General features: G+C 40.0%; 1 protein-coding gene across 15 annotated transcripts in view; it reads left to right on the plus strand.

Annotated features, from left to right (window-relative positions):
- The window catches only part of lhfpl2b (LHFPL tetraspan subfamily member 2b), a 197,455-nt gene that overhangs the window by 15,627 nt on the left and 161,920 nt on the right, over window positions 1-19,908 (plus strand). For 10 of the 15 annotated variants that reach the window (XR_009513074.1, XR_009513075.1, XM_059974468.1 and 7 more), the window contains one exon: window positions 18,593-18,673. The exons of 3 other annotated variants lie outside the window; for them this stretch is intronic. Coding sequence is in view for 2 of the 12 variants with exons in the window: in XM_059974479.1 (XP_059830462.1) it covers window positions 18,593-18,673 (81 nt within the window). In the remaining 10 variants the exon portion in view is untranslated. Of the gene's footprint in view, window positions 1-18,433; window positions 18,470-18,592; window positions 18,674-19,908 lie in introns of those variants that run through there. 2 more of the 15 variants (XM_059974473.1, XM_059974478.1) reach the window with 2 other exon arrangements.

A 19,908-nucleotide genomic window follows, 5' to 3' on the forward strand; every position in this document is an offset into this window, starting at 1 on the left:
ATGAACTTCTATCAGATCTCCCCTCAGCCTCCGCAACTGCAGAGAAAACAACCTAACTTTATAAAGCCTTGTGACAGCACATGCCCTCTAAACCAGGTAGCATCCTGGTAAACCTCTTCTGCACCCTCTTCAAAGCCTCAGCATCCTTCCTATCGTGGGGAGACAAGAATTGTACATAATACTCCAGGTCATGCTTGATCTATGCTGGCCTCAGTTTTTTTTTCTTCTGTGCCAATTTCCTATAGGACTTGGATAAATATTTGAAAGATACAAGACCTGTCTTCATTTTAAATCTAGTAATCTGGCCACCCCTACACACACGGGGTGGGGGGGGCAAAGAATTCTCATGAATCTCGACCCTCAAAGAGGAAATTTCTTTTAACTCTATTTTAAATGAATACCCTCTTATTTTCCGGTTGTATCCCTTGTTCAGGACTCTGACTAATGGAAACGTTTCAACATCTACCTTTTCAAGCCCCTTAGGACCTCATATATTTGAGTTAAATGCAGATAAATGCCTGCGTGGCAGATCTTAGTTGGAATGGACTAGTTGGGCCTATTTTCGTACTGTGTAACTCTGATTAGGTTACCCCTCATTCTCTTAAACTCTAAGGAATATAGCTCCTTGCTGTCTAACCTTACTAGACTGGATAACTCTCACATCCCAGGAATTAAGCCTGGTGATTTTGCTTCTTATTGTAACCTGGGATAGATCTCACCTGACCCTGTGGATTTGTCAATTTATCCATGACATCTTGCACTTCTTCCACCCGCGACAGATTATCCACGTACCCCTTCTTGAAACTACTTTACTAGTTGGCGAAACACTATTAGAGTGCCAGTGACCTGGGTTCAATTCCGCTGCTCCCTGTGAGGAGTGTGACATTCTCTCTCTGACCATCTGCATTTCCTCCTACGTTCCAAAGGCGCGCGAGTTAGGGTTAGTAAATTGTGGGCCTGCTATGCTGGTACCAGAGGCATGGCTGTACTTGCAAGCTGCTCCCAGCACATCCTCACGCCGTGTTGGTTGTGAATGCAAGCTACACATTACACTGGATGTCTTAATATACGTGTAGCCAGTGAAGCTAATCTAATCTAATGCTACTGTGTCCTTCTGCATAAAGGGATCAAAAATATGCACAGATGTGGCCTCAATAACATCCTGTACAACTGTAACAAAGCCTCATATTCTTCAACTTCAACCCATGGTAATACAGGTCAATAACATATTTACCCCGTTAACTGCTAGTGCTTGCTAACTTTTTGTGATTGATGCACTAAAAGACCTAAATCATTCTGAACTTGACTCTTTTGCAGTCTCTTCATTTAAACAATCTGTCTTCTGATATTCCTTGCTGAAATACATGACCTCTCACTCCTCCACATTAAAACTCACTTGCCGGGCTTTTGCCCAATTACGCCACCTGTCGATATCCATTCTCGGCATACAGGAGCGAGTTATGCCAACTGGTGGAGTGGTGTCGCAGCAACTACCTGGCACTCAATGTCAGTTAAGACAAAAGAGCTGATTGTGCACTTCAGAAAGGGTAAGACTAAGGAACACATACCTCATAGTCTCATTGAGGGAACAGAAGTGGAGAGAGTGCGGTTTCAAGTTCCTGGATGTCAAGATCTCTGAGGATCTAACCTGCTCCCAACATATCGATGCAGTTATAAAGAAGGCAAGACAGCGACTATACTTCATTTGGAGTTTGAAGAGATTTGGTACATAACAAGTATACTCAAAAACTTCTATAGATGTACCATGGAGAGCATTCTGACAGGTTGCATCACTGTCTGGTTTGGAGGGGCTACTACACAGGACCAAAAGAAGCTGCAGGAAGGTTGTAAATTTAGTCGGCTCCATCTTGGGCCTACAAAGTACCCAGGATATCTTCACGGAGCAGTGTCTCAGAAAGGCAGTGTCCATAATTAAGGACCCCCAGCACCCAGGGCATGCCCTTTTCTCACTGTTACCATCAGGTAGGAGGTACAGAAGCCTGAAGGCACACACTCAGCGATTCAGGAACAGCTTTTCCCCTCTGCCATTCGATTCCTAAATGGACATTGAACCCTTGGACTCTACCTTACTTTTTAAATATACGGTGTTTCTGTTTTTTGTGTTTTTAAAATCTGTTCAATATATGTATACTGTAATTGATTTACTTATTATTATTTGTATTTTATTCTTATTTTTTTCTTCTATATTATGTATTGCATTGAACTGCTGCTGCTAAGTTAACAAATTTCATGACACGTGCCAGTGATAATAATTCTGATTCTGAATCTTGCCATAGTGTGTGCGTGTCCTTGCATTTATTTTTGTCCCACTGAGGATCTCGGAAACCTGGCATTTCCAGCTTGCCTTTCTGTTTTAAGATGGCACTGGTGAAGCATAGTGGCAACTTGCTGGTAAGAAACAAAACAAAACTATAAATTGCTGTATTAATCACACTTTTTTCTTGGATACAATCACTGCCATCAGTAGCCTGTAACTTACTTTTTGGAGTTGAGCTTTTGAACCGCCTACACAATCTGTTTTTACTGTGTGTAGTGGACTGGAGACTGGAAGGTGTGGGGTGGTTGCAGCTTGGTGGGTACAGGCTGATTGGGGGTGGCAGGGCTGGGCCCGAGAGCGGAGGATGAACCAACGTTTGGCTGCTGCTGGAGTGGACTTGGAGGTGACTTGATGTGGCAGAACCAAGGTGAAGGGCTGGGTCCAACAGAGAGATTGTGGATTTAAATGCTGGGGCAGGGTATTGGGGTCGGTGTTCAGCTTGCTGCTCTGCAAGATTTACACGTTTCTGTACAGAACTAAAGTTGTGGCCTACAATGATGACTGGCTTTGTGGCTGTGAGCTTCTGTTCTGAGTTATTTTCTTAGTTTTATGTTTGCATTATCGGCACATTGAGTGTTTGGTCTTTTTTTAATGTGTTCTGTTGGGCTTCTTGGTTTGTGGCTGCCTGTACGGAGATGAATCTCAAGGTTGTATATAATATACATTGATAATAAATGTACTTTGAACATAGAATTTTCTTTCCCTCCTTTAGGTTATTAATGTAAATAGTAAACAGTAGGGGGCTGAGAACTGAACTGTGAGGAACACTATTCATTACATCATCCAAGCACGCAAAGGAGGGAAGAATAGATTCAAACCTTCTACTAAATGTAGTGAAGTTAAAAGAATGAAGTGTTCTATCCCAAGAGGATATTTGGACAGTAGTTGTTATCATTTAATAAAGTAAGCATTATCTGTTGGAAAAGAGGAATGTTGAAAATTGTGATGGGGGATGATTGGAGTAGAGAACTCCAGGATGTTTTATTGCAGGAAGGTTGGAGTTCAGAAACAGGGAAGTTTTTCATTGTAAGCAGGTTTGAAGTATTGTTACCCTTCTACAGTGTTCATGTGAGGCCACACCTGGATTTCTGTGCATGATTTTGTTGCTTTGTTTAAGAAAGAGATTATATTCGAGGCAGTCTGAAATAAATTTACTGGGTTAATTTCTGGGATGAGAGGTTTGTCCTGTCACAAGCAGCTAACGAATTGAATCTACATTCTTTGTCATTTAGAAGATTGAGGGGTGATCTTACTGAAATGTACTACAAGGTCTTTTTGGGGGATTCCAGGCTAGATGGTGACAAGGGACTAAGTTACAAGTTTAGAGGGAAGTTTCAGAGGACGCACATTTAAGGTGAGAGGTTAAGATCAAAGGAGATGTGTGGGGCAAGTTTGTTTAGAGTGGTGGGTGTCCGGAATGCATTGCTTAGGGTGGGGACAAAGGCAAATGCAATAGAGGCGTTCTAGATACTCTTAGGCATATAAATGTATAGAAAATGGAAGAATCTTGACACAATGTAGGAAGAAGGGATTAGCTGGGCATTTGATGACAGTATTGTGGGCCAAAAGTCTGTTACTATACTACATTTATGTTCTATTTTTAAAGCTGAGAATTTTTTTTTGAGAATTTTGAAAATTTGAGAATTTCTTGCAGAGGGTGGCGGATCTTTGAAATTTGCTTCTCTGGATCATTGTGGAGGTTGGATCATTGTGAGTACTTTGAAAAATTGGGGAACTAGCACAGAAGAGGAGATGAGGGGGCTAATTCGCCAAGATTACACTGAACAGCCAAGCAGCCTTCGTGGCTTCCTGCTTCTGTTTCATATGTTCAATGGAAGACCAGCATAGGATCGGGTGTGATTGACTGAATATCATCTTTGACTAGGCTGTAAACTCTAGGATTCTATGAATATATACAACACTGGTAATTACATGTTTAAATATAGGACACTTAGGAAAGCTTGCCAGTTTCTGCTCTTTCTCCCATTTAGCTGTTTAAGCAAAACTAAGATTAGGCACAGGATCTGTCAAAAATTGAATACAATTTATAATTTTTCTTTTACTATGTGATGTAATCCCACTTTAGAACTGATTTTAATAGACTCCAAAAGTGTTTTTCAACATACAAGTTAAATCATTGCATAATCTGACACACCCTTGCTAGAGCATAGGATGTAGCCATATCCACCCACCACCAGCACAACTTATTAGCCACCACATCACATGCCATGCCATCCTATAACACATGCACATTTGACCAGCACGTGCATAGTCTCCTAACCACAAACCTATATCCATGACACAGAAGCAGACAAGTCCCCACCTATCCTGCCGGAATACTTGGCACTGACTTAGCTATCTCTACCATTTGAGACCCCGACTCTAAATATATTGGATTATCTCATGGATCAGGAATTTCTTCCTCTGAGATTCAGTCATATGAAATCATTGATCATAGATGCCAGAAGAATTTTTTTTTTTTGAAACTCTAAATGAATCAAACATGTTTAATGCCTGGTCTGTACTGAATTAAGGAAGCTCAGTCAGGGTGGAGCAAGGGTGTCTATAAGACCATAAGACATAGGAGCAGGATTAGGCCATTCAACCTATTGAGTCTGCTCCGCCATTCCATCATGGCTGATTTATTATTCCTCTCATCCCCATTCTCCTGTCTTCTCCCCCATAACTGTTGACACCCTAACTGATGAAGAACCTATGATCTTCTGCAATGATGACCTTCGCAGCCATTCATGGCAATGAATTCCACAGAACCTTCACTTGCTAGCTAAAGAAATTTCTCCTCATCTGTGCTGAAGGGACACCCTTCTATTCTGAGGCTGTGCACTCAAGTCCTAGACTCCTTTATACAAAACAAATTCATCACATCCACTCCAACTAGGTCTTCCTATTTTTCAACAGGAAATCTCAAAGTTTCAATGAAATCTCAACTCCCACCTCATTTTTCTAAACTCCAACAAGTACCTGTGTTTGTAATATCATTTAAAGAGAAAATAGTGAGAATTGTTTTCTCTGATTCTAGCCCAATAATACCCTGATTTAGAGCGAGGCAGCATTGGGATTTACACTGATGCAATTTTGATGAACAGTGGCAGCCAATTCAGCTATAGAAGCAAGTTGTTTTCTTCCCAGCCAATCTGCCTTTGCTACTGGACAATCTTGTGTCCATTGCTAGTTACTGCTGCTTGTCCAAATTGTTGATGAGGCCCAGGTGTTAAGATCGCCTGCTGTTCCTCCTGACTGTGGATACACTGGTTTTACCCAACAAGATCCAGTTTCCTGAGTTTGAAGTCTTGTGTTTTTTTTCCCCTGATGAACATGCAGTTGATTCTGGTTAATTGGTGCTCAGTCATGACTAATACATTTTGGCCAAATTAAATGGCTGCCCCAATTAATCAAAGTTTCATGGAAATAGTTAAAAGGGTATCAAAAAGATGAACTGAGTAACAAATTGTGTTTAAATGAGATGCAGAACAAATTAGAAAATTACAAATACTACTACAGCACTATAAAACTGTTAGTTCCTAATGTTTATTGACAGAGGAATTAATCTGTGTCACATTCTTTTGACTGCAAGTGAAGTAAATCAGCACAGATACCTAATTCAGATAATAGGCTGTTTTCATACAATGCTTTCAATGGTTGCATCCTCAATCTTAACTTTCATTGTAACATTCAAGATGACCATCAATATGTTCAAATTCTTAGTAGTTTCTAACATGTTGAAGCAGTGAAATCGTTTCATTTTCACTTCCAGCCATTGTTTTGGCATTTGCAAGCCTGAATACTTGAAACCACAGTGAGCAAAACGCTTCTGAATTGTCTTGCTGCTTATTTCTTACCCACTATTAGTGACAAAAATCTCTGCTTTTTGAAACACACACAACTGACGCTATTTAAAAACTGCGTGCACTAAGCATAGTGCAGAGACTAACATCCACGCAAGTCCATGCGACTACGCTGGTTTAAAAGCTGTTTGGCAAGTCTCCTGTCCCAGTTAAGCAGCATAGTGCCTCAAATCCTAGTTATTTTCTCGATTAACCAGAATTCACTGAATATTGTAAGAAACATAGGCTAATATTAGACGGTGTCTGAACATCATTCAGGCAAAATATAGCTTCTACTTGATGTTCATAGTTAAAACTGTAATATATTTTACTGTTGCTTTTGATCTTTATAGCTTGTTGGCTTATAATTATGTTGTGTTGCATCAATTATAAATGCCTCAAAATAGCTCTGAAAATATTTGTGGCTATTATAATTTGGCTGAATCTTTTTCCAACCACAAAATGCATATAATTAAAATTCTCAAGCAGATATAATGTTCCCTTAACCCCTTAAAGACAATCATGGAAATTTTGAGGTGGTGGAGATAGTACTGTAAAGAAGCGGAGATGAATCTTGAACTAACACCAATGTCTACACAAACTGGCATTCGTCATTGATGGTAGTCTTAAATGATAATGTTATTTCTTGGTGATAAGGTTAGCATTTAAAGTGGAATAGTGATTGCTTCACCTTGTTCAGGGAGAGAATCCTTAGCTTTAAAAGTAAACTGTTTCCCATTCAAATAGCAGGCAACATGTCCCACCAAGCTATTAGTATACTTAATATTTCACAGGCATCTATCTCTATCCCTGAGGCCATTGTTTTCCAAAGATTGATAAATTATCTCTTCTCATTTATCTATTTTTTCCATTTCATTTCAATCCAACTTCTAATCAGATTGGCTTTTTAAAGTAAGCTGAGTGACCTCAGCATATATCAGTGCTTGTTTAAAAACTGGGCAAAGAAATGTCTTCAGATTCTCAGTCTTATTGAATCTTGCTAATTGTGCACTCCTGCCCTTTTAGTTATTTGCTCACTGCTCTGGTTAAATAGCCCCTTATTTCGACTTAATCTTTGAGGCATTTTAAAAATCCCAGATCATGCCCCCTTCAATTGTCCATTGTCCATTGAAAACAAATATTTCTCTGTGAGTCATCCTTCATAACTTGGAGCATTAGTTCAGGGATCATTCATGCTCTTTTGTTGCCATACTCATGTCCTTTTGAAGGTGAGCATCTAAAGTCTCTAGCAGTAAAGGAGAATCATCTCAGTAATGTACATGACATCCTCTGGGCATCTGCTTTACTAGCGATTATTTTATAAAGTGTAGGTCATTGCTGTTACAAAGGCCAAATGTGACCATTTCAAACAATATGACCATCTGTTAGCTTTTTTTTCCCTTGGTGCTGATGAGGTAATGGGACTAACTGGATTGACCTAAGCATTTGAAGTCAACACTGCCTGGGGTGGGGAGGGGAGTCAGAGTAGTAGCTAGAATGATGAAAACAAAGTCTTAAGAGATGTTGTAGTGTTGCATGCTGTTGGATTAGGGTGCAGAATATTTTTCTTGTAGTTTAACTTTCCTATATGTATAATTCTCAGCTATTGTTCAGTTAATTTCTAGTAACTGTAGTGTAGATGATTCCGTTTTTTTCTGTAGCAGGTGTCACACCACTTGGACCTGGCTATTTCATTGGTTAATTGTCATCAGTGGAATGTTGTTCTCTCTAGTCTTGAGTATGAGGAGACAATGATTGATTTTTCTTTGTTTGTTCTTGTAACGCTTAATAAAATGGCTTTGACCACCAAGTTTATGCCTCAATCTTTTTTTTTGGTAATTCAGATTTTTATTATTATTTATTCTTATTTTACAAAGCAGCACAGCATATCATAGAGCAGATATTTACACAGCCATCCCATGACAGGAAAACATATAAAACTAAGAAACAAAAAAACTTCTAATTTAAAGTAACATCAACCAAAATTGATCCTACGCGTCTTGTACTTTTCCCTCACTGTTAATTCTTCCCAACATGTGTTCATATGATGAAATCTTAACCATTTCCTCAGTCCATTCCCTCACAGTGGGACATCGGGGTTTTTTCCAGTTTTGCAATGTAATTCTTGCAGCTGTGATGAGACCCACCTTTAAAATAGTAAATTTGTCATTGTTTACATTGGGTATCATTGTCCTATCACCCAGGAGACAAAGCCATGGGCACAAGGGCAGTGTAGGACCCGACCAATTCCCCAATAAATCAAGAACTTTCCACCAAAATGGACGAACCATGGAACTCTCCCAAATCATGTGAAAATATGTGCCCACCTCATTTTTATATTTCCAGCATAAATGATTATCAACAATCTCCATTTTGTAGAGTCTGGTTGGTGTGCAATAATATTTGTGTACTATCTTATACTGAATAAGTTTCCCTCTCGCTTCCCCAGTATGTCTACCCACATTTGCTAAAATATTTGACCGCTCATTATCCTCAATATCGCTTCCAAGATCCTTCTGCCATACTGCTTTGAGACTGTTACACAGTTCATCCACTGGGTGCTTGAACATTTTATAAAACACTGATGCTTTATGAACTTCCTGTGGTAAAGTATTCAGTTAAAGGGTTACTTTGTGGGCCACCATTCTTGAATATGCTACTAATGCAATGTCTTATTTATAAATACTTCCAGCTATTCCTTTTATCTACAAAGTTATATTTCCTCTGCAAATCCACATATGACATAAAAATCCCATTCTCATAGAGATCACCTACTGTATTTACACCTTTAGTCTTCCATTCTTTCCAGTACACCATTCCTTTCCCAATGCATATCTCAGGGTTATTCCAGAACGAGGAGTGTAACTGATTTAAATGTGACATTCTACAAGCTGTATGAATTGTACTCCACACACTCCTTGAGTGAAATAATATAGGATTTAGATTAGTCTTGTTTCCCACATGTTGTGAGAGTATGTTAAGGAGAGAATGTGGTGCAGCCAAGCTCCGTTCTATAACTACCCAGTCTAAATCAACATCAGCCCTGTCCCAATGTTTAGCTAACGGTCAGTTCAAAGGATAATTTGTATGTCCTGACCTCTGGCAGACTAAGCCCACCCATGTCCCTGAACATACACATTTTACTCACTTTAATTCTGGGCTTCTTTTTATCCCATAGAAAATCACTAATAGTTTTGTTGTATTGCTTGTAGCTCAAATCTGAAATATTTAAAGGAAGCATCATAGAAAGATAGTTAAATTGAGGTGCTAAGACCATTTTAACTACATTGACTTTACCCCAGAGTGACAGTCTCAGTGCCCCCCACTTATCCAGATTATTTCTTATCCTACTCAATAATGGATCATAATTTAAAGTAATTATTACATCCAAATTCTGACTGAGTTTGACCCCTAGATACTTCATTCCAACTGGCACCCATCTGAAATTAAACAGATATTGAATTTGAATAGTACAATTTTGACATTGGCATAGCCTCAGATTTACTGCAGTTGATTTTATAACCAGACACTTCAGAATATAATTGCATTGTTTTCATTAGTGTGGTTAAGGAATTAGGTCACTAATCAGTAATAAAGTATCATCAGCATATAGCATCAACTTATGCTCCTTTCCGCTTCCCTTCACCCCCCTAATATTTGGATCTGCTCTAATCATGATTGCCAACGGTTCCAAAAAAAAATTGTAAATAACAGTGGGGAGAGGGGGCAGCCTTGGCATGTACCCCGTGAAATGTTGAAAAATAGGGATATGATACCATTTTTAATAATTGCAGCCTTAGGGTTTTTTTTTACAAAATTCTAATCTATGATTTAAAGATGGAGCCAAACCCAAAGAATGACAAGGCTGTGGTTAAAAATCTCCGCTCAACCCTATCAAAGGCCTTTTTGACATCCAGGGAGATGGCAGTAACTGGGATACTACTTGGGAAATGCCTCATTCTTGACTTCCAAAGACCCTCTGGATCATTTCACTAGATCCAACAATATTAAAATCCATCTTTTTTGCTTTGTCTCCTCCAAAACCTGTTGGAGATCCAAATTTCCAAAGTCCTTCACTTGAAGCCTGAAGTTAGCCATGCTGTTTTGGGAGCTATCCAAAAAATATGGAACAAAATACATCTTTTTTTTTTATCTGGAAGCAGAAATCTGATGCTGGAAATATAAAACAAGAACAGAAAATGCTAGAATCATTTAGCATGTCAGGCGACATCAGTGGAAAAAGAAAGTAAATATTTCAGGTCAATAATCTTTTAATAGTTCATGTGAATGGCCTGCTTATTATTTCTGGCATTTCTAGTATCCATGTAGATAATTTCATCATAACGGTGCACATTGAGGTGATACAGGGGGAGACAATAAGGGAATGCAGAATGACGTATCACAAATGTTAGGTACAAGGGAAGTGCAGTGCAGGTAGACAACAAGATGCAAAGCCATAATGAAGTAGATTGTGAGGTCAGGAATCCATCTTGTATTAATGGACATTTCAAAGCACTTATTTCAGCAGGGTAGAAGTCGTCCTTGAGCCCGGTTATACCTGCTTTTGTACCATTTTCCCAATCGGGGGCAGAAGAGAGAATGTTTAGGGTGAGTGGGGTCCCTGATTATGTTGTCTGCTTTACCAAGGCAGTGAGAAGTGTAAGCGGAGTCCACGGAAGGGGAGGGGCCGATTTAGCTGATGTGCTGAGCTGTGTCCACAACTCTAGCTTCCTGTGATCTCAGGCAGAGCAATTGCCGCACTAAGCTTTGATGCATCTGGATGGGATGCTTTCTATGGTGCATCGCTAAAGATTGAGGGTCAGATTACTAAATGCTTGGTCAATACCTGAAGTTCTAGGAGCATTTAAAAAATAGAATTGGAGATTTAGGAAGGAAATTCCAGTGCCTATAGCTTATTTTTAAAAAAGAAATTAACATTTCAGGATGTCTAAGCCTAGAAGTGAATGAATACACTTATCTTTGAGAGTTGTAAGGCTCAGAAAAGTTCAGAGTTACAGAGAAGTTGTCAAAGGATTTGGAAACAAGAGTGAAAAACTTTAGTATTTGAGTTGCTTAACTAAGATCCAGTACAAGTTTTCTTTCTGCACACCTTACATTGGGCTGTCATGAAATAGTGCCTGAAAACTTGAACTTGGTTGAAATATGCAGCATTTTGAGGATGTAGTTGATTTAAGAGCATATTGTCAGACTACCACATGGAGTCTATTGGGGCTATTCTGATGCTGGGAAGGAGCTCTGGGTTTGGACCATAGCAGGAAAAACGTGTTTGGGGGTATGTGGTGAGAAACAGGACCAGTTACCATGGTGAGGGTCCAGGGCAATTATCCCTTTAATACCCACCAGTGAAATCAGCTACTCCTGACTGCAGTTATTGGGAACCTCACAGCAGAGGCTTGTCTCTCCTTCATTGTTAAAACTGACATGGCAACAATAATAATATCAAGCGGGCCTTTGGTTTATAATTAGCCACCATCTGCCTCCTATGTAAATCCCGGCCATTGTTTGGAACCCTGTGTTTGAATAATTTAAAGAGATCTAACTCCGAGCCCCACATCTGTGGTGTGAGGGGTAGGTCAGGCTGTGAAACAAGCTTAAAACTGGGGGACCACTGTTGGTGAAAATTGAGGCTCTGGTATGCTATTAGCCCACGGCGCATTTTGTTAAGTTGGTGGGAATGTCTATATTAGTCCAATAAATCGTGCTTGCAGGCCATCATAATGATTATTTTTGCTGCTATGGATATAGTTGTAACTGTCCTTATCATAAGGGAAGGCTGAAGTTTTACCTTCATACCTTGTTGCATGTTGACAAAGAGTGACCAGTGGAGGATTTTAATGCAGAGCATAAGTGCTAATTTTTATGTGCTCCCATTGAGTGCAGTTCTTGGTGGTCTATTTTTGTAATTTTATCATAATATGTATTTTACATGATTTGATAGCTTGCTGGTCACAGTGAGTGATTCTTTAAGATACTGAAGGAAGGAATTGCATTAATTAAGGGACTAAGAGAATTCACAGCCAATAATCAGAATCAAGTAATGTAGGGAACATAACGCAGAAAAAATGGTAATGAGCAGATCTATTTTGATCCTGGCATCTTCTCTCTTCTGCCCCCCCACCCCCCATTCCTTCTCAGTTCTAAAGAAGGGTTTTGGACTGAAATGTCAACTGTTCAGTCTTTTCCATAGAAGCTGCCTGACCTGAGTTCTTTCTGCATTTTTTGTGTATTGCATTGGATTTCGAGTTTCTTGTATTTTATTTTGATGCTTGTTAATTAGGGATAAAATTCAAATATCAGGATGCTGGGAATGACGTTAAAATACACACATGGTATCATTTACATACAGACCAAGAGTCACAGTGTCGTGCTTTAATTGTATTGCATCCTGGTGAAAGAGCATTTGGAATTTGGTGTACAGGTCTGATCTCCATACCAAAGGAAGTGTTGTATATCCTTGTAATATAGGGAGCGAGCCAGAATGATGGTGCACTGTCTGGGGAGAGAAAAGTGACTGGGTTGGAACCTTGCGCTTCAGAACAGTATTTGAAATAGAATTCATCTAGTGTTTGGCAGGAAAGACTGGTGGTTTAGTGGAGAGTGAAGAAGGTTGTCTAAAGTTACTGATCAACTGTGAAAGTGAGTGGAGGAGTGGCAGATTGAGTTTAACCCTATTGTGAAGTTAAACCTAGAGCCCCAAGGAGTTTTGTTGAACTGAAAGGTTTTGGGATACAAATAAGTAGTTCCCTGTGAATGGGAATAGAGGTAGACAGAGCAGTGATCTTGCCTTGTTTAAAGCTGTGGTATTAACTACAAGTTTGGGACATCATGCAGCATTGTGCAAAGTGTTGGTTAGACTGCACTTAGACTAGTGTGTGCAATTCTGGTTGCCACATTATCGGTAGATGTAATTGAGCTGGCAAAAGTGCAGAATAGATTCATGAGGATGTTTCTGAGACTGGAGGGTTGAAGTTATAAAGGAAAGTTAAATAGGTTAGAACTGTTTTTCTTTGGAGTGAAGGAGGCTAAATGCTGAGTTAGACGAGGTTTATAAAATCATGAGGTAGATGAGCACAGACTTTTCCCCCACAGGATAGGGAAGTCCAAAATTAAAGTTGAAGTTGAGAGGGGTGAGATTTAACATGGATGTGAGGGGCAAGTTTTTCAAACAAAGGTGGTGAGTGAAAGGCAGAAGATGCCAGAGGAAGTGGTACCAGACGAATACATTTACAATGTTTAAAAGATATTTGGGCAAGAATGGTTTAGAATGATGTGGATCAAAAATGGACGACCAGAGGTAGTTTACTGAGCGTCTTGGTCAGCCTGAATTGGCCTTTTCTTTGGTCTATAAACTCTGTGGAATTGATATTTCACTGCCTACAGTGTCTAAAACAAGGAGTCAGTTTTCACCGAAGTGGTTGGCCATCTAGAACTGAGATGAGGAGAAAACTTCTTCACCCAGATGCCTTTGAGGAGTGGAATGACCTATTGAATCTTTAAATAGTACCTCTGACAGTGAAGCAGTCACTCAGTAGTGTATGAATTTTGTATGTGAATCTGTGGAGAGGAACTTGAGGAATTGTCCTGATGAAGGGTCTGTGCCTGAAACATTGACCATGTATTCCATGCCATGGATGCTGCCTGGCCCACTGAGTTCCTCCAGCATTTTGTGTGTGTTGCTCTGGATTTTCAGAATTTGCAGAATTTCTTGTGTTGAAGGATGGTCTTGGATTTTGTTTCCCTACTGTAGTGACAGGGCTTGATGTACCTGAGAACATGCACCTCTGGACAAAACAACAGTGCCTTAGTTCCCAAGTACTGAAGATTTAAAACTTAGCTTTATTTCCATATATTTATGGAAACATCAAAACTTAGTGAAATGCTTTGCATCAACAACCAACACAGTCCAAGGAGGTGCTGGAGGAAGCCTGCAAATGTGTGGCCATGCTTCTGACACCAACATAGCATGCCCATGATTTACTAACCTTAACACCCCACATGTTTTGAATGTGGGAGGAAACTGGAGAACAGAGAGAAAACCCATATGCTCATGAGGGAAATTATACCAACTCCTTATGAACAGCAGTGGGATTTGAATATACAACCACCAACTTTACCAATACTGAACCAAGCAATGTTTCAATCAGTTCAAACCATAAAACGTACCTTGTGTTTGGTGTAAAAATAATTTTACATGTACTTGCAACCATAATTTCTGGCTATGAAAAGTTGAGAGTATTTTTCATGAGGCCACACCAAGAAAGATTTGAGAAGGTCCAGTTTGTGCTGCAGTTTTGCTTCAGAGTGCCACAGACAACACTTTTTAAATGCTGTGCTCCACAGCATTTTTAAAGCTGCGGCTTACACGCTTCCGAGTATGTTGCTTTGGAACAGTACCCTTACAGCATATGGTGTGTGGTGAGAATCTGTGTGTCTGGCCCAAGGCAACCAAGCTGTCTGCAGATTCCTGGAAAATTAATTATACAGCATTTCAGTGACCTGCTTCCTGAGATTCCATGGAAAGAGTGCATGTAAAGAAACCATACTTCCAATTGCTTCTGTAACTAAAGTTGAGTAGAATGCACTAGCTATTCAACTCTTATTTTTACAGAACTAGAGAAAACTATCCTTGACAAATGAATTTTAAAGAGATTATATTGAAATGTCATTGAATCTACATCCTAATATTGAGCTTGTTATTCTCCATTGGTTGAAATCTCTCTTTCTTTGGCAATTCCCAGCTGTGTTTGCTTTGTAGTGTGATCAGACTCTTGAAACACTCCTGTCTGTACTCTGATATGGGAATAGATTAGCTTAGCAACAGAGGGAAAACCTTCGAGGATGTTTAAGGCCTCCGGAGGGAAAAGGGCAGCATCTCTCTGGCTCTTGGAAGTTCCTTACCCATTTAACTTTGAATGCATCTGTATTGCTGCCTCAACAATTCTGGGGCAACATGGTAGCGTGGTGGTTAGCCATGTTCTTTACAGCACCTGCTGTAAGATCACGGTTTGATTACCACCGTAGTCTGTAAGGAGTTTGTACGTTCTTCCTGTAACTCCATGGGTTTCCTTTCGGTGTTCCAGTTCCAAAAATGTATGGTTGGGGTAGTGAATTGTGGGCATGCTATGTTGTTTCTAGAAGTGCAGCAACTCTTGCTGGGTGCTCAGTGCAATCCTTGCTGATTTGATTGATGTATGTGGCAAAAATTTTTCTTGTAAGTTTTGATTTTATACAATCTGAAGACAATTCTATTCTAAGAACATCAGGTACAGCAGTGCTGCTCCATCTGGGGGCTGCAGATTCTGTTGCCGCATGCTACTCGGAAGCATCGGAGTCGGTGAAGTATGACCATGGGAGGTTGCCTTGCACACTTGACTCGCGATTGCCAGACTCTGTTGGACAATGATAATGTTACCTGCTGCAGGCCTGTTACACTTGTCTGGTGGAGGGAGAGTTGACATGGGAACTGTGCAGCCTCAGTTGTAGTGAGGAACTGGCCTCAGGCCTCAGTCGTGCTTGATGCCACAGACCTAGTGAGAGACGTGGAAGCACGACGGCATGGTTGAGCTCTGCTGGAGCCTGCCTTCTGTCGTTGGTGTTGCCCTCCCGGGTTCGAGCGATGGAATGACAGGCTGGATTACGTGCATCTTTTCACTACTGGGAGACTGTTCCATCAATGTGTCAGGATGCTGTTTGTTGACAGTAGTTCAGTGTTTAACACAGTCCTGATTGTTAAGCTAGAGAATTTGGGCCTCTGTACCTCCCTCCGCATTTGGATCCTCTAGTTCCTAACCAGAAGACCACAATCTATGCAGATTGGTGATAATATCTCTTTCTTGCTGATGATCAACACTGGCACACCTCGGGTGTGTGCTTAACTGACTGCTCTACTCTCTCTATACCCGTGACTGTGTGACTAGGTGTAGCTCGAATGCCATCTATAAATTTGCTGATGATACAACTATTGGTAGAATCTCAGATGGAGATGAGGGGGCCTATAGGAGCAAGATATACCAGCCAGTTGAGTGGTGTCGCAGCAACAACCTTGCACTCAACGTCAGTCGGACTGAAAGAGCTGTTTGTGGACTTTAGGAAGGGTAAGATGAAGAAACACGAACATTTCTCATAGAGGGATCAGAAGTGGAGAGAGTGAGCAATTTCAAATTCCTGGGTGTCAAGATCTCTGAGGATCTAACCTGGCCCCAACATATCAATGTAGCTATAAAGATGGTAAGTCAGTGGCTATACTTCATTAGGAGTTTGAGGAGATTTGGTTTGTCACCCAAAACAATCAAACTTCTATAGACGTAGTGTGGAGAGCATTCTGACAGCTTGCATCACTGTCTGGTATTGGGGGGCTTGGCTTCTGTACAGGACTGAAAGAAGCTACAGGAAGTTGTAAAATTAGCAGCGCCAACTTGGGTATTTGCTTCCGAGGCATCCAAGACATCTTCAAGGAGTGGTGCCTCTGAAAGGTGGTGTCTATTATTAAGGACCCCCATCACCTAGGACATGCCCTCTTCTCATTGTCACCATCAGGAAGGAGGTACATATGCCTGAAGGCACACATTCAATGATTCAGGGACAACTTCTTCCTCTCTACCATGTGATTCCTAAATGGACATTGAACCCATGAACACTACCTCACTTTTTAAAATATATTTTTTTCTGTTCTGCACTATTTTTAATCTTAACTATTTAATATACATATATACTTCTTTATTTCCTTTCTATATTATCATGTGTTGCATTGAACTGCTGCTGCTAAGTTAATAGATTTCACAACACATGCCAGTGTCAATAAACTTGATTGTGATAGATTGTTGCTCAAGGTCTCGGATTATACATGTTTTCTTTTGAGTAAATATGCTTCTTTGCTCACTAATTTGATTATGTTACTCGCTTTTTTAAAATGTTTGCTTGCTATTTTGAATGATTTGCACTGTGAGCCCAGAGGAACACTGTCTCGTTCAGCTGTATCTACGTATGGTTTGAATGATAAGTAAACTTGATTTGATATCTCTATGTTGTATATGTGACACACAAAGCTCATCTTTATCTTTCCCTGCAGAAACAAGTTCCACATTTTAATGACTCCTGGATTTTTAAAATCCCTATGCATTTATTACAGGATTATGCATGAACGATGTTTTTGACTTCCCAATAATTTTGCAGCAGTTACACTTGCTGAAAACCTGAGCATTACTTCATAGTTGGCTGAGTGTTAAAAACAAAAGCCAGCTCACAGTGGAGCAGACTTGGGTTTCATCGTTTTGCAGATTGGAAAATGAGTTCGCAAGAATTCCAAACCACCACTTAATTTGAAGTATAGGCTTGCTTTTATCTGGTTGGAAGCAGCCTGGTGGGAAGAGGCTGTAATGGTTAGATTACACAGGCTAGTGTCATCTTCTGCTCTCTGTACCCTTGCACTTCCCCTCCCCCACTGTGATTAGTTCTCTGAGAGCTGTCAGCTACAAGCAGAGGCTCCATGCTGAGTGTGTCTTGCAGGGAGAGATGGGGGATTGACACCCAAAAAAAGTCAATGATTCAATCTGAAACTCTTGTTCCTTTTATTGTTTTGGCCATTCACGCGTGATAACAAGATTAGAATCTGTTCATCCACTGTCTCTTATGACACAGCAGTTTTGTGTAGTGGGCTGATGCCCCTTGTTTTCCCCGTACAAACCTAGCCGTCTTTTGATTGACACATTTACAAAGACTCAGTTAAGAGTTATTTTAAAACCCAACATGTTTGTTAATTAAACTTGATCCTTTGTCAAACTTTACTCTTGTATAACTTTTAAAAATTGACAATTTATTTACAATACACGCCCGAGCAATTAATTCTGAGAAAGAACTGACACTGGTGTCTATAAAGTTCAGCCTGTTACTTTTATCAGTCAATGATTTGGTCAGTAATGCAGACCATTGTAATGTTAGCTGATGCTTCAGTCATTCATTCACCAATGTGGAATTTTCCAGTCTCCAGATGTAGGCAAATGCATTCATTAATAAATATTTAATTGACCAGTAATTTGTTGGCTGTTTGGGAGATTAAGCTCCATGGCTGATGCCATAGAAAGGAAAGCATTTATTGTATATTTAACCCCTGTTGTCATGGCAATGAAGTTTTGCTGGTATTGGAAACTGGCCTCTGTCTGAAATCTACTTAACTGGCACGCGTCGGCCAGTTGGATAACAAGTGGATATTTGTGCTTTGTATCTGTCTAAAAATGAATGCATTGCTTTGATTTATTGGACGGCATAAGTGTGTGAATTTTAATTGCAAGCCAGTTGATCTGAAATGTCACTTTAAGATTTCTCATTCTTCTTTCTTAATTTAAATGTAATGTATGTCTGACTTGTTAAACCTTTTGTCTGTTCCACCCAGGCCGTTGGCTCACTAATGTTTTCAAAGACATTCTCAGTGACTTGCAAGCAAACTCCATTTTCTACTAAGGAGAGGAAGGAGGTGAGTGGAAGAATTGGCTTGATCTATACTTCCCGCAGGTATTCAGATTCTGACCTTGCACATCACTGACAACATAGTTAATGTTTTCCTACCTTGGCTCTCTTGCGTGACCAGTGCAAGGTAAGGCTCCAGTGGGGGAGTGCCATCAATAAGTTTATTTGACTGTTGCTTCAGTACTTAGAGTCCAATTGAGTGGGGCAATTAAAAGTTGGAATCACATCTCATTGTTTATATCCCCTCCTCTCATTGTTTTGTAGAGGCTGGTGCAATGTTTAGTGTGTGCACTATACCTTATCTGTAGGTCAATATAAAACTTCTACCTAGCCACCTATCAGCTTATCTCCCCTTCTACCCTTGCTGATGTGGTGGAGAGGAGAGTGAAGCCAGCTGATCCCCTTGCAGGTGTCTGCTGTTTGGGAGGGACACAGTTTATTGTTGGCTGGATACATCAATAAACTGTCTTCGTGTTGATGGAGGACAGGCTAACCATTATTTATTGAGGGTGAGAACTTCCTCAGTTTGAATGTTTAATCATCTCCTGAAAGAAACTCTTTAAAATTAATGAAGAAATTTTACTGGGTCGGTGTAACAAAAAAGTGATTAAGTCATAAGGAAGCAACCATGAATTGGTATACAACTCTAACTGGATTTTAATCAGTTTGAAATTAAATTCTCCTCAGTGCCTTCTGTAAGTTTTTAAATCTTGGTGCCTTTTTACCTTTTGGTTTCCCATGTGATTATTAGATCTTTGTCCTTGGAATGACTGACTTTTATTCAAATTCTCCAATCAGTTGCTAATTTTTTTTTGGTGGTAATTATTAGAAGAGCTGGATCTTGTGTCCATGGATCTCAATAAGTTTACTTCTGGAAGAGTTAGACTTGGTACTTAATGTAAAAAGTGAATATTGGAATCAGAAGTTTAATTGGCAGAGATCTCTTGGTAACAAACCAGCTGAGGAATATGAAAGAAACTTTCACTCAGTGATTGGAGTGTGGAGCTTACATCTGGAGGGATTAACCGTAGTGAACAGAGTTGATGTATTTGTGGGAGGAACAATCAATATTCTGCCATGTCTGAGTTAAAATGGGGGAAGATCCATCTGGAAGGTAAGTGTCATCATACAGTTGTTGTGGTGATTGTTGTTCTGTATCTGCATATTATTCCATCCAGCTCGATGCCCTTTCACAGATCTGTGGGCCCAGCTACATGACTGTGAGTAAGTCACCACTGTTTC

The sequence above is a fragment of the Hypanus sabinus genome, chromosome 7 (genome assembly GCF_030144855.1).
Source record: "Hypanus sabinus isolate sHypSab1 chromosome 7, sHypSab1.hap1, whole genome shotgun sequence".
NCBI classification, from domain to species: Eukaryota; Metazoa; Chordata; class Chondrichthyes; order Myliobatiformes; family Dasyatidae; genus Hypanus; species Hypanus sabinus.